The 12,440-nt window shown below is 43.0% G+C and overlaps 1 protein-coding gene across 1 annotated transcript; it reads left to right on the forward strand.

Annotated features, from left to right (window-relative positions):
• Positions 1-9,800: 9,800 nt before the first annotated feature.
• On the forward strand, positions 9,801-12,177 carry LOC125907364 (uncharacterized). Its single transcript, XM_049609032.1, has 3 exons — positions 9,801-10,047; positions 10,262-11,135; positions 11,198-12,177. The coding sequence occupies exons 1-3, from the start codon at positions 9,801-9,803 to the stop codon at positions 12,111-12,113; spliced, it is 2,037 nt and encodes a 678-aa protein (XP_049464989.1). The 3' UTR covers positions 12,114-12,177.
• The last annotated feature ends 263 nt before the right edge of the window (positions 12,178-12,440 follow it).

Here is a 12,440-nt window from a genome sequence, read left to right on the forward strand (position 1 = left end):
ACTAACTATTGCTTTATTCTTTCATCTCGTGGCAAAAGCAGATCACTAACTTCCTTGCCACGGCAGAGTGCGGTTTAGTGTCCGTCTTTTCTTAAGTTACGGTCCAGTTGTTGTGCGAAGTTTTGTGTGCTTTTCTGTGTAATAATGTATTGTTCACCGAAACGGTTTCTTGTAGTATGTGCGTTTCTGTGTTTCATGTCGCATGCATGTGGACAAGAAGAGGAATATTTATCATGCGGTAGACGTAAGGTGAAGTCAGTTTACCTTATTCATCAAGGAGTAGACGCCAAGGCCGGCCACTGGCCGTGGCATGCAGCAATCTTTCATGGAAATGGCGCGCAAGAAGAATATCAATGCGGTGGATCCATACTAGATCAGAATACTATTCTCACAGGTATTTCATAAAACAAAATATTCTAGATTTTATTGAAACTTACAGTTTATGTTGTTTCATTAACTTTTTACAAGCATCCCATTGCGTGCATACACAAAGAGGTGTGATCTCTGCAGCTCACGTGTCAGTACACGTGGGACAAATTCATCTGAAAGAAGCAAGTGAATACACGCAAATACACGGTGTGCGGGAGATTATACTTCATCCGGGGTTTAGAAGTGACAGCTTTAATAATGATATTGCGTTGATCAAACTTAACTCCAACATAACGATGAACAAGTACGTGCAACCCGTCTGTCTGTGGACCATGGACAGCAATCAGGAAATGATCGTAGGCAAAAACGGAACGATCGTTGGATTCGGATTGAACGAGCAGGATGTTGTGTCGGATCAACTGAAACAAGCATTGATTGGTGTGGTCGATCCGTTGACGTGCATTGCAAGTGATCGTGCAGCATTTGGACCTGTGCTGACGTCGGATATGTTCTGTGGGAAAGGACAGATGGGTGTGGGAACTTGCAATGGAGATAGCGGTGGCGGCATGTTCTTCGAAGTCGGTGGCAAATGGTTCGTGAGGGGCTTGGTATCGTTCACTCCATTGCGTGGAAATACCGGACTGTGTGATCCACTCAAGTATACGGCGTATACCGATGTGGCCAAGTACCTAGAATGGATTAAACAGTACATTGATCAGCGAGTGCTATCCTTCGAGAGTGATGTGCTGGATATAGACTATGAAGCAAAGCTACGTTTGTTCAACTTTAAAACTTGTGGTGTTAAACAAATGATTGTTGATACTGATGGTGTATCAAGATGGACGATACCCTGGCTTGGATTTTTCAGTACTCCGAATGAAATTAGATGTGTTGTTACTCTCATAAGCGAATGGTATGCGGTAGGACCGGCGTATTGTTTTGAAAAAGACTATTCTGAGTGAGTATGTATTTTATGATGACAAATAAACACGTAAAATAACACTGTATTCATTTTGTTTTTCACCCAAAGTGCATTCGTTATTTTCGGTCACTTTTTTAATGAGAAATTGCAATGCAATTCTGATGAATCTACAGTATGTACTCATCTAGCTCAATATCGAAAAATTCAAAGGATATTTGTTCACCCAAAGTTCGGAGCAAAAAATCTTGCGGACAATATTGCACTAATCGAGCTGCAGAGCCCAGCAGACACCAGTCAACCGCATGTGAAGCCTATCTGCCTGTCTGTAACGCCCGAGCTTAGAACGAACGCAAAGACAAACTTACACGTGGCAACGGGTTCAAAGAAGGACAACACCTACATGAACATTCCTATCCGTTATCTAGAGTCCGCCGAATGTATGAGACAGTACACCGAACAGAATATTACATTGAATCTGGAAAACAAACGATTCTGTGCGGAAATAGCGAACAAGCAGGACAAACAAAATTGCGTATCATTTAAAAAGGGTTCGCCGCTTCAGGAAATAAAAATGTTTGGTGGCAAGGACCAATACTTTCTGCGGGGATTCGAGTTGCTTGGGCAGGCATGTGGATCATTTTTACCATCAACTTACAACAATATTGAAACATATATCGACTGGATATTGTACAACATGAGATACAATAGCCTAGACATTGAGAATGGCATTTCAACTTATAACACAACTCAAGAATTACTCAAGTCGGAATGGATCATGTTACAGCAGCAGCCCGGAAAAGACAATTTACGTCTTTTTGATATGGATACCTGTGGCTTACCCACCGATCAGACACAGACTTTAGGACAAATTAGCACGCCATGGGCTGGGTTCCTCCTAGCGATAGAAAATATTACCGATGAATACCCTTCATCGGCAAGTTTAGTTGTTCTTATAAGCGAATGGTATGCGTTGGCTCCGACACTTAGCGTACAGAACAATGCAACATGGTGAGTTTTTTCGTGGGTAGTTTGAGTATTATACATATGATGATTATTCTCTCTATCCTTGCAGGCGATATATTATCTTGGGACAGTATAATCCCCATGATCCCACCAACTGCTACACTGGCACATGCGAAATAACACATCAGCTGGTAGAAATCAAGAACGTTATCCTTCCTCCGCCCGATCTTCCCGGGCAGGCGTTTGCGTTGATAGAGCTGCTTGAGCCGGCTAATCTGAAGAATCCCTACATCAGACCAATCTGTTTGCCTTTTATGGACCAGCTGTACCAACACAAACCCACAGAATTGATCATTTCTTCTTCCCGTGTAAACTTGTTCATCATAGAAAACAAAAAGCTAAAAATGATCGACGTCATGAATTGTCAGCAAAAGTTAATACTTGAAGGTCATTTCGTGGCTTTCAGCGACAACTTTACGTACGCAATTGAGGCAGAAAATTTCAGACAAAAAAGGTTACCTTCCATGCTGGGTAGTCCTTTGCAGACGGCAGTGTGGTACGGAGGACGGATGCGCTACTTTCTGTACGGGATGGATGGCAACCAGCCGCATATTTTCGAGGACTTGGTCTATGGGCCATACCTGTTTCAAAAGATTCAAAGGGAAGAGCTTGACTGGATAGAGGAGAACATACGGGTAAAATGGCGACAAACTTCATTCATCAGCACCAGCAAGAATGAACGGGTGTATTTGAGCCCAGTTCAGCATGCTTCCAAGAGGGTATTGTTTAACTTTAACACCTGTGGGAAATCATCGAGCAGCTATCCAATGCCATGGATGGGGAATGTATTCTCCAATGCACTGTTTTTCAACGTAAGCAGATGTTTGGCGACACTCATTAGCAACCAATACGTTGTGGGTCCAGGATATTGTTTCAGTGATGCTACTCCAGAGTAAGTATAGTCGCATATATAGTTTGCCTTGATATCATATAAATTGTATTTTTTTCAGATACGTAATTGTATTTGGATTTCCTAAAGAAAACCCTTTTCAATGTTCTGAGACAAATGACTCTGCATCTTGTCCTCTTCCTAAGCAAAGCGTTTTAATCCAAAGAATCTTCTTACATCCGCATTACAACCGAACCAACCATGGCAACGATATCGCGTTGGCTAAGCTTGCTACTCCTGTGGATACATCTCAACCGAATGTGAAGCCCATCTGCTTGCCGATTATTGATGAAATACGTAGTTATGATACATCGAGCTTGGTTATGGATATTGGAGATTACTCGAATAATCAGATAAAACTGCTCAACGTTGATGACAGGTTTATACATCTGACGGAATGTAAAAAACGGTGGCAAGGTTTGAAAGTTAAATTTACAATCGATGAGTCGAAGCATTGTGTGATTGGTAAACGTACGATCAATGATGAATGTGTTCGTGTATTCTATGGGACTTCACTTCACTCATTGCAAAGACTAGAATCGAGTGAAAGACACTTTCTGCGCGGATTTGATGTGATCTTTCCAGGAGAATGTAGTATCTATTATCCTGTAGTTTACACAAACACAGATGGGTATTTGGATTGGATACTAGAAACTATGGAGCAGCCAGTAGGTTTGCCGTTTGATCTGCGAAAGGAACTTATATTTAGTGAGAAATAAAACAAAATCCCTTTTCACCTTTCCTGTTGGAAAGCGAGCAATCAAAATGGATGTACATTTCCCGACAACGATCTATTCCGGTAGAAATGCATGGCAACCGTACGGGTTATTAACTTTAGAGCTGTTTTTTAATCGATACGTCATATTTTTCATCAGAACTGGAAACGCCATCCCAAGCCTGTTCGATTTGTATGGACTTCAAATACGAGTTGTTTCTGATTTCCACTCCCACTGTAACGGAATGATCGTCGGAGGTTTTTCAAAACCGACCGAATTACATGGTGACGTTCCGTAACCTCAAAAAAAAAAACCGCAAAAAAGCAGCTCTGCTCAAAAAAGGACTTTAAAAAAAGAAAAAAAAGATACATTTACTGAATTTTTGGAATTTAGAGTTTGTAAACCCAAGCCAGTCTCGTCGCACAGTCGTCAACTCGTACGACTTAAAAACATGCCAGTCATGGGCTGTAGCCCCCAATGGGGAAAACGTCCCCGCTATACGTAGGACTGACTATCCTGCTATGGGGGGAGTCCATAAGTTACTGAAAGCCAAGCCCACAAGTGGGTACAGGCAGGCCTTGACCGGCAACGGTTGTTGAACCAAAGAACAAGAAACCCATTGCTATTCAACTTTGTTTATCCCACTTTGAATACTCACCCAATTGGGTAATCATAAATTCAGCAAAAAAGTGATGGAAACATTTGACTTTGTCTGCAAAAAAGCAATACCATGACTATTGCGTTTCATAAGCAAGTTCAAAAGAGCCAAAAAGTTACTCATTTGTATGGTAAGACCAAACCAAACTCACAAGAAGAGAGAAATCTGAAGAAGAAAAAAAAACAAACTGGTTTGCTGCTGTCACGAACATTCTTCCTAGTCGCTATGTTGTCAAACCACTGATGATGCTTATGTGCTGATAACTACAAGCGATCGTACAGTTGCTCTTCTCGCGGAAGCTTCATAGTTTGTTTCATGATAGACTGTTTCTGGCGGTCGCGCTAAAAATTCACAGACCCGAACATTTGATTCTATTAAAAACCTGTTTTTAATTCTAACAATAAGAAACATTCACGCAACATTGGTCCGAGCTTTGAAGCAAGATAGCACATTAGGTTTGTTCTTTCATCGCATTCACTAACCATCGGCAAAGAAGCGAACAGTATTCATTTACAGCTTTGTGGCGGTGCTGTGCAGCCTGGCGCCTTCCGTTCGCCAAATATTTTAGCGTTTTTGAGTGCAATTTGTAAAATTTATTTTGTTATCATGCATTGTTCGCTGAAAAAGTTTCTTCTCTTGTTTGGGTTTCTGTATTTGCTGTCAAAAATACGAGCACAAGAGAATCAGATAACCTGTGGCAGACGCAAGGTGAAGTCGGTATACTTTATTCACAATGGTATCGACGCGAAGGCAGGCCACTGGCCATGGCATGCGGCGATCTTTCATCAAACGGCCGGGAGGATGGATTACGCCTGCGGGGGCTCCATCCTTGATCAGAACACTATTCTAACAGGTAAGATGCCTATAAAATATACCTACCATTTCACGAGAACTCACTGAAATCGTTTGACTATTTGCTATAAGCATCACACTGTGTACATGGTCGCAGAAGTGTGATCTCTGCAGCTCGTGTATCAGTACATGTGGGACGAATTCATCTTAAGAAAGCAAGTGAATACACGCAGACGCTTGGTGTGCAGGAAATAATACTTCATCCGGGGTTTAGCAGAAACAGCTTCAACAATGACATTGCCCTAATAAAACTGAGCTCCAACATAACGATGAATAAGTACGTGCAGCCCGTCTGCCTGTGGACTATGGACAACAAGCTAGATTTGATTGTGGGCCGAAACGGAACGATCGTTGGATTCGGCAAAAACGAGCATGATCTTGTATCGGATCAACTCAAACAGGCGTTGGTTGGTGTGGTCGATCCGTTGACGTGCATAAAGAGTGATCGTACAGCATTCGGAATTGTTCTGACGTCGAACATGTTTTGCGGCAAAGGGCAGATGGGGGCGAGTGCGTGCAACGGAGATAGTGGTGGTGGCATGTTCTTTGAAATCTCCGGTAAATGGTTTGTGAGGGGCCTGGTATCTTTTACTCCGCTGCGTGGAAACACTGGACTGTGTGATCCACTCAAGTACACCGCCTATACCGATGTGGCCCAGTACCTAGAATGGATTTCCCAGTACATTGATCAGCGAGTGCTATCATTCGAGAATGACGTGCTGGACATAGACTATGCAGAGAAGCTACGACTGTTCAACTTCAAAACGTGCGGTGTGAAATCTTCAACTGTTCTCAACGATAGGGCTGGATGGACACTGCCCTGGCTTGGTTTTGTCAAAGCTCCGAACGAAGCTAAATTCAGATGTATTGTAACGCTCATCAGCGAATGGTACGCTGTCGGGCTAGCAGATTGCTTTTCGAACGATGGAGTTGAGTAAGTGTTGCTTTACTTTTACCCTTAGGAAACACTACATTGAATTGAATTGATCTTTTCCACCAACAGAACTTTCGTTGTGCTAGGTAGCAATCGGGAATACCCCAAAGTGGAATGTTTCTATCGAAATGAGTCGACCGTTTGTTCGCATCCCTCACAGACACGTCGAATTCAACGAGTTGTACGCCACCCAAAATTCGGTACAAACAATTTTGCGGACAATATCGCGTTGATTGAGCTGCTGAGTCCAGCCGATACAACCCAGCCGAATGTAAAGCCCATCTGCCTGCCTGTTACGCCCGAGCTTAGAACGAACGCAAATACACACTTATCGGTAGCGTCATTTTCAACGGCAGAATATTCTACCAAAAACATTCGCGTTGATTATGTGAACTCTGTGCAGTGTGCCGGACAGTACGCCGAACGGAAGATTGAGTTGGTTCTGGAAAACAAACTGCTCTGTGCAGCAATTGCGAGTAAGCAGGATGACCAAAATTGCATTCCTCTGTTTCCGGGCGCATCGCTCCATGAAATGAAAATATTCAACAATTCGGAACGATACTTTCTACGAGGATACGAACTGATTGGGCTGGCCTGTCGTTCGCAAGACCCGCCCGTTTACAACAATATCGAAGCGTATATCGACTGGATACTGTACAACATGCGGTACAACGATCCGGAGGAAACTTCCGGAATAGAAAGTTTACCAGAAAATCAGTCGCTACAACTTCAATGGAAGAAAATGCAGCAGGAGCCAGGGAATGAAAAGCTTCGTCTATTCAACATGAACAACTGCGGAATACCGGAATTCATTAATGGACCGGCAGGCCGATTTATCATCTTTCCGTGGTTAGTTTCGATAATCCGAGCAGAGAACATTTTAGGTTTCGACACTTTACCGCCCATCGATAGTGTAGGAGTGTTGATAAGCGAACGGTACTTTCTGACAAACGCTCATCTAGTGCAACAAAAGGCATGGTGGTAAGCACAACTTTCCATTTCGTATCTTCAAAAGTACAGGCTCACCACCTTTCTTTCCATTCCATTCCATAGGCGTTCGGTTGTCCTTGGGCAGTTTAACTATATATTTCAGCAACGGTGTGCCGGCGACACTTGCTTTCGGGCAGTTGAGGCAGCAATCCGGAGAATAATCGTTCATCCGAACTATGCCGAAGATCCGCTCAGTTATAATATCGCGCTGGTCGAACTTGCCGAACCCGCAAACCTTCTCAATCCAAGCATCAGACCCATCTGCATGCCATTCCTCAGCGAACTGCAGAACCAAAAACCGATTGAGGTAGTTGTTGCATCGAATGAGTTACATGTTATGAAAATTAAACCACTGACGGTACTCCATACAACCACCTGTCAACGGCAACTGGCACTGGAAGGGTTTCTGACCTCGAAGCAAACCGTGCCCTGGTGTGCAGTTGATGAGGATAATCGTATACAGTCGCTACTACTGAATGCAGGTGCGCCACTGCAAGCCCGATTGAAGTTCGATGAGGACCAGCGAGTTTTTCTGCGCGGCATCAACCTACGCAACAATCTTCCAAACGAGCTACCGTACCTACCGGAGATGTTCACCAATGTTGATCGGTTTCTGGAATGGATTGTGAACAACATGAAGGGCAGAGAGCCCAACGCACAATCGAAGACCGATTTGACCAAGGCCACGGATAGGCGTATCAATTTGCCACCAATACAGTACGCTTCCAAGACAAAAATGTTCAATTTCAGCAACTGTGGAATCATGCCCTCTGCGAATGAGTCGTCCAATAGTTATCCAACTATCCCGTGGTTGGGTTTCTTGTATTCTAATGCGACCAATAAAACACCGAAAAAATGTGTAGTCACGCTAATAAGCGAATGGTATGCTGTGAGTTTGGCGGCATGTTTCAGCGACAATAGTAAGGAGTAAGTGATCCTCGTACGGTTGATTTGATTTGCTGGTAGTACACTAACCAATGATATTATTTGCTTCGTAATTTTTAGACACTCTATACTACTGGATGGTAAAACTCGTTGGGGATGCATTCAATCAGCAACATGTCTAGACGATCCTTCGAAATGGATACCAGTGCGCCAGGTCATCATCCACCCACAGTACGATAGTGTTAATCATCGAAACGATATTGCGTTAATTCATCTTGCCAGAGCGTTGGATACATCTGACCCAAATGTCAAACCGATCTGTCTTCCCGTGCTGGACGAGGTACGCAGCTATGAAACATCCAGGTTGGCTACCATTGAAGTAAACGCAGGAACTGCTTACTTGATCAATTCCAACCCAGTTGAGCGGTACGTTGAATCGTCCGAGTGTCAAAAACGTTGGAATGATTTGGCAGTCAACTTTGCGATTGACAACAGCAAGATATGTTTTTCGTTTAAACTATCACCAAACAAGCAATGTTTCGGTTTGCTGATTGGATCGTCGCTGCAGACAATTCAACAGACCAGTTCGGGCGAGAGACACTTTCTGCGAGGCATACTTCAGATCAAGCCATTACTGTGTGAGCTACACTATCCAGTAGTGTACATGGACACAGAGCGTCATCTGAATTGGATAATAGGTAATATGGAAGAGGTGGAAAAAGTTTCCAATCCATTTGGATTGCCATACGATTTGAGGGAAACACTGTTATTTTACTAATCAACATGCTAGGTTTAATACACAACAATAGAAATGCACATTTTACTACAGTTTGTTTGCAATTCACACGTATACCGAAAGAAAACGGATATGTTTTTTATGAGGTTCCTTTTGTGTGTCGATATGAGTAGCTATAATCAACATCTCCTTCAGAATGTATTGTTTACAAGATTGTTCGAATGGTTTTCAAGTTTTGCTTCTTCTTATTGGTGTAACCATTATACTGTTATGATGACCCCGCTGGAAATCGATTTCGTTCGGCCTTATAAGAGCCGTCGCATCTAATGAATACACCAACAGGACGCACCTAAGTACATTTACTCATGTTCTAAATCAAGCTCGTCCCGCATTTTAAGAGTGCATCCATCCAGTAGACCAGCAGGTCCGTCCAAATATACCTTTAAGTATGATGCCACCCTGACCAGGGCATTAATGCCTATAAATCAAATGGTAAAAATAAGATTCAGCATGATCTGCATGGTCTGCTTTGCCATGCGTTCTGCCAACATAGAACACGCTAAAAAGATAAGGAAATAAACCACCGAAAAAGAGAAACTAAGGATGACGAAGAAGAGAAGCGAAATATGTAAATGTATTTTATTAAAAACCTGTTGCCACATCTAGCCGATTCCGGATTTACGATCTGTGACATGGAACTTGTTTTAGTGGCTGGGTGGGTCTTGGTCGGTCGTTTTGTTGTAGAGAAATACTCACTGTTTGGAAGTGGTTGGACATAGACGTATATTTGCATTGGTACATACGAGTACAAATTCCTTTAGAGAAAATGTTTTATTTTGTAAAAAAGGTAGCATTACTCTACGGTTTGTTGTGGGTGACCTATCAAACGGTTGCTCAAGAGAATCGGTTAACGTGTGGTAGACGCAAGGTGAAATCGGCATACCTTATACATAATGGCATTGATGCTAAAGTCGGTCACTGGCCGTGGCATGCAGCGATCTTTCATCGAAATGGCGAGCAGAATGAGTACGCTTGCGGTGGAGCGGTTATTGACGAGAACACTATTCTCACTGGTAAGTAGAAGTTGTGCATATTTGCCTAATAATCCGCGACTACTTTTATTTTACTGTACATTATTTTACTCTGTTTCATTTAATAATTTGAGCACATTAACTATCCTGTTATCTCATTTCGTCGCTTCAGTATATATGCTAAATCTGAATCTGCTACCTGCCATTCTGTATAAGTTTATTTAAAGATTAAATCTTCTTGTTTTCCCACATCCAGCGGCTCACTGCATCTACACATCGAGCGGAATATTACCAACAAACTTGATATCTGTTCATCTTGGAAAGTCGAACCTCAAGGAAGAGAACGAATATACACAAATTCACGGTGTGCATGAACTTATTGTACATCCAAAGTACAGCTCCTCGAGTATTATCAACGACATTGGTTTGATCAAGCTGAGTTCGAACATAACGATGAACAAGTATGTGCAACCCGTCTGCCTATGGACAATGGACAGCAATCAGAAGTTGATCGAGGGCACAAACGGAATCATCGTGGGATTTGGTAAAAACGAGTATGATCTTGTATCGGAGCAGCTCAAACAGGTTTTAATTGGTGTGATCGATCCGTTGACGTGCATCGCAAGTGATCGCGTAGTGTTCGGTACGCATCTTACATCCGAAATCTACTGTGGAAAAGGACAGATGGGAGTGGGTGCATGCAATGGAGATAGCGGTGGCGGTATGTTCTTTGAAGTCGGTGGCAAATGGTTTGTGAGAGGCTTGGTATCGTTTAGTCCGCTGCGTGGAAATATCGGACTGTGTGATCCACTCAAGTACACCGCCTATACCGATGTGGCCCAGTACCTAGAATGGATTAAGCAGTATATTGATCAGCGAGTGTTATCCTTCGAGAACGACGTACTGGATATAGATTATGAGGAAAAGCTACGACTGTTCAACTTTGGTACTTGCGGTGTGAAATCTTCAACTATGCTAAATGATGGATCGAGCTGGACGCTTCCCTGGCTTGGATTTGTTATCGTGTCTGGAGCTGCTGACAATCTCCGCAGTGCAAGATGTGTGGTGACATTAATAAGCGATTGGTACGCGATTGGTCCTGCACATTGTTTTGCTAACGACGGTATCGAGTAAGTATGCTTTTATCAGCGTCATTGTGTACAGTTAAATTTTAAACACCTTTTCTTAATAGACGATCAATTCTACTCGGAGGACCATCGGAATCGACAAAATCAGAATGTTTTGATCGTCATGGAAGCACACAATGTACTCATCCGACCCAAACGGTGCAGATTGAAAGAATTATCACCCATCCGAAGTACGATAGCAATAACTTTGGGAATAATATAGTGCTGATTGAGTTGCTGGAAGCTGCCAATACAACACAGCCGAACGTGAAGCCCATCTGTGTATCAGCTATTCCAGAGCTACGAACAAATGAGATGACCAACTTATCCGTGGCAACCTACTCAAGGCGAACGACCACATATGGAGATCAAGCTGTACACCAAACCAGCACAGAAGAATGTATGGATCGGTACGCTGACTTAGGGTTGACCATCAGTTGGAAAAACATGAGATTCTGTGCACGAACGGCAACCAATGATAACCCGGACTGTGTTTCCCTGAAGAGTGGTGCTCCATTACATCAGTTGCGTTCGCTTGGGGGATCGGAACGATATTTCTTACGTGGGTTTGAAATATTAGGCCTCGCTTGTACATCAGGAACACCACCAGCATACAACAACATTAATGAATATCTGGACTGGATATTATATAACATGAGAAACGAAATACTAGCTACAGTGGATTCCGTGAATAATTCAAAACCTAGCATAGCTAAACAAACTCTCGAAATGGAATGGAGCATGTTGCAGCAGCAGCCGGGAAATGAAAAGATGCATCTGTTCGATATGAACAGCTGTGGTTTAGCTCGCACGCGCAACCAGAACTTGGGACAGGTAACTGTCATGCCGTGGATAGGATTCTTAGAAACGGTAGAAATTGTCACCGATGCGTACCCTACGGAAAGAAGTATAGCAGTGCTCATAAGCGAATGGTATGCATTGACCCCGAAACGTAGTGTACAAAACGGTGCTGTTTGGTAAGTGCTTTAACATAGCGTGAAAATGTCCAATGTTTGATGCGTCTGTTTTCCGTTTCAGGCGATCACTTTTGCTGGGCCAGTATAACCCTGATTTATCCATAAACTGCTACACTAGAGAATGCGAACCAACACACCAGCTGGTGGAAATTAGAAGGATAATCATCCCTCCAAACGACCAACCGAGACAGTCGTATGCATTGCTAGAGCTTCTTGAACCAGCTAATCTAAAAAATCCGTTCATTAGCCCGATCTGTATGCCCTTCATGAACCAGCTGCATCGTAACAAATCCACGGAGGTGGTTATATCGTCAAATCCGGGCATTCCATT

Source organism: Anopheles coluzzii, chromosome 3, assembly GCF_943734685.1.
Source record: "Anopheles coluzzii chromosome 3, AcolN3, whole genome shotgun sequence".
Lineage (NCBI taxonomy): Eukaryota > Metazoa > Arthropoda > Insecta > Diptera > Culicidae > Anopheles > Anopheles coluzzii.

Coding starts and splice junctions, on each gene's coding strand:
- LOC125907364 (XM_049609032.1), top strand. CDS start 9,801: ATGTTTTATTTTGTAAAAAAGGTAGCATTACTCTACGGTTTGTTGTGG. Junction 10,048..10,261: donor CGAGAACACTATTCTCACTG/GTAAGTAGAAGT, acceptor TCCCACATCCAG/CGGCTCACTGCATCTACACA. Junction 11,136..11,197: donor TTTGCTAACGACGGTATCGA/GTAAGTATGCTT, acceptor TTTTCTTAATAG/ACGATCAATTCTACTCGGAG.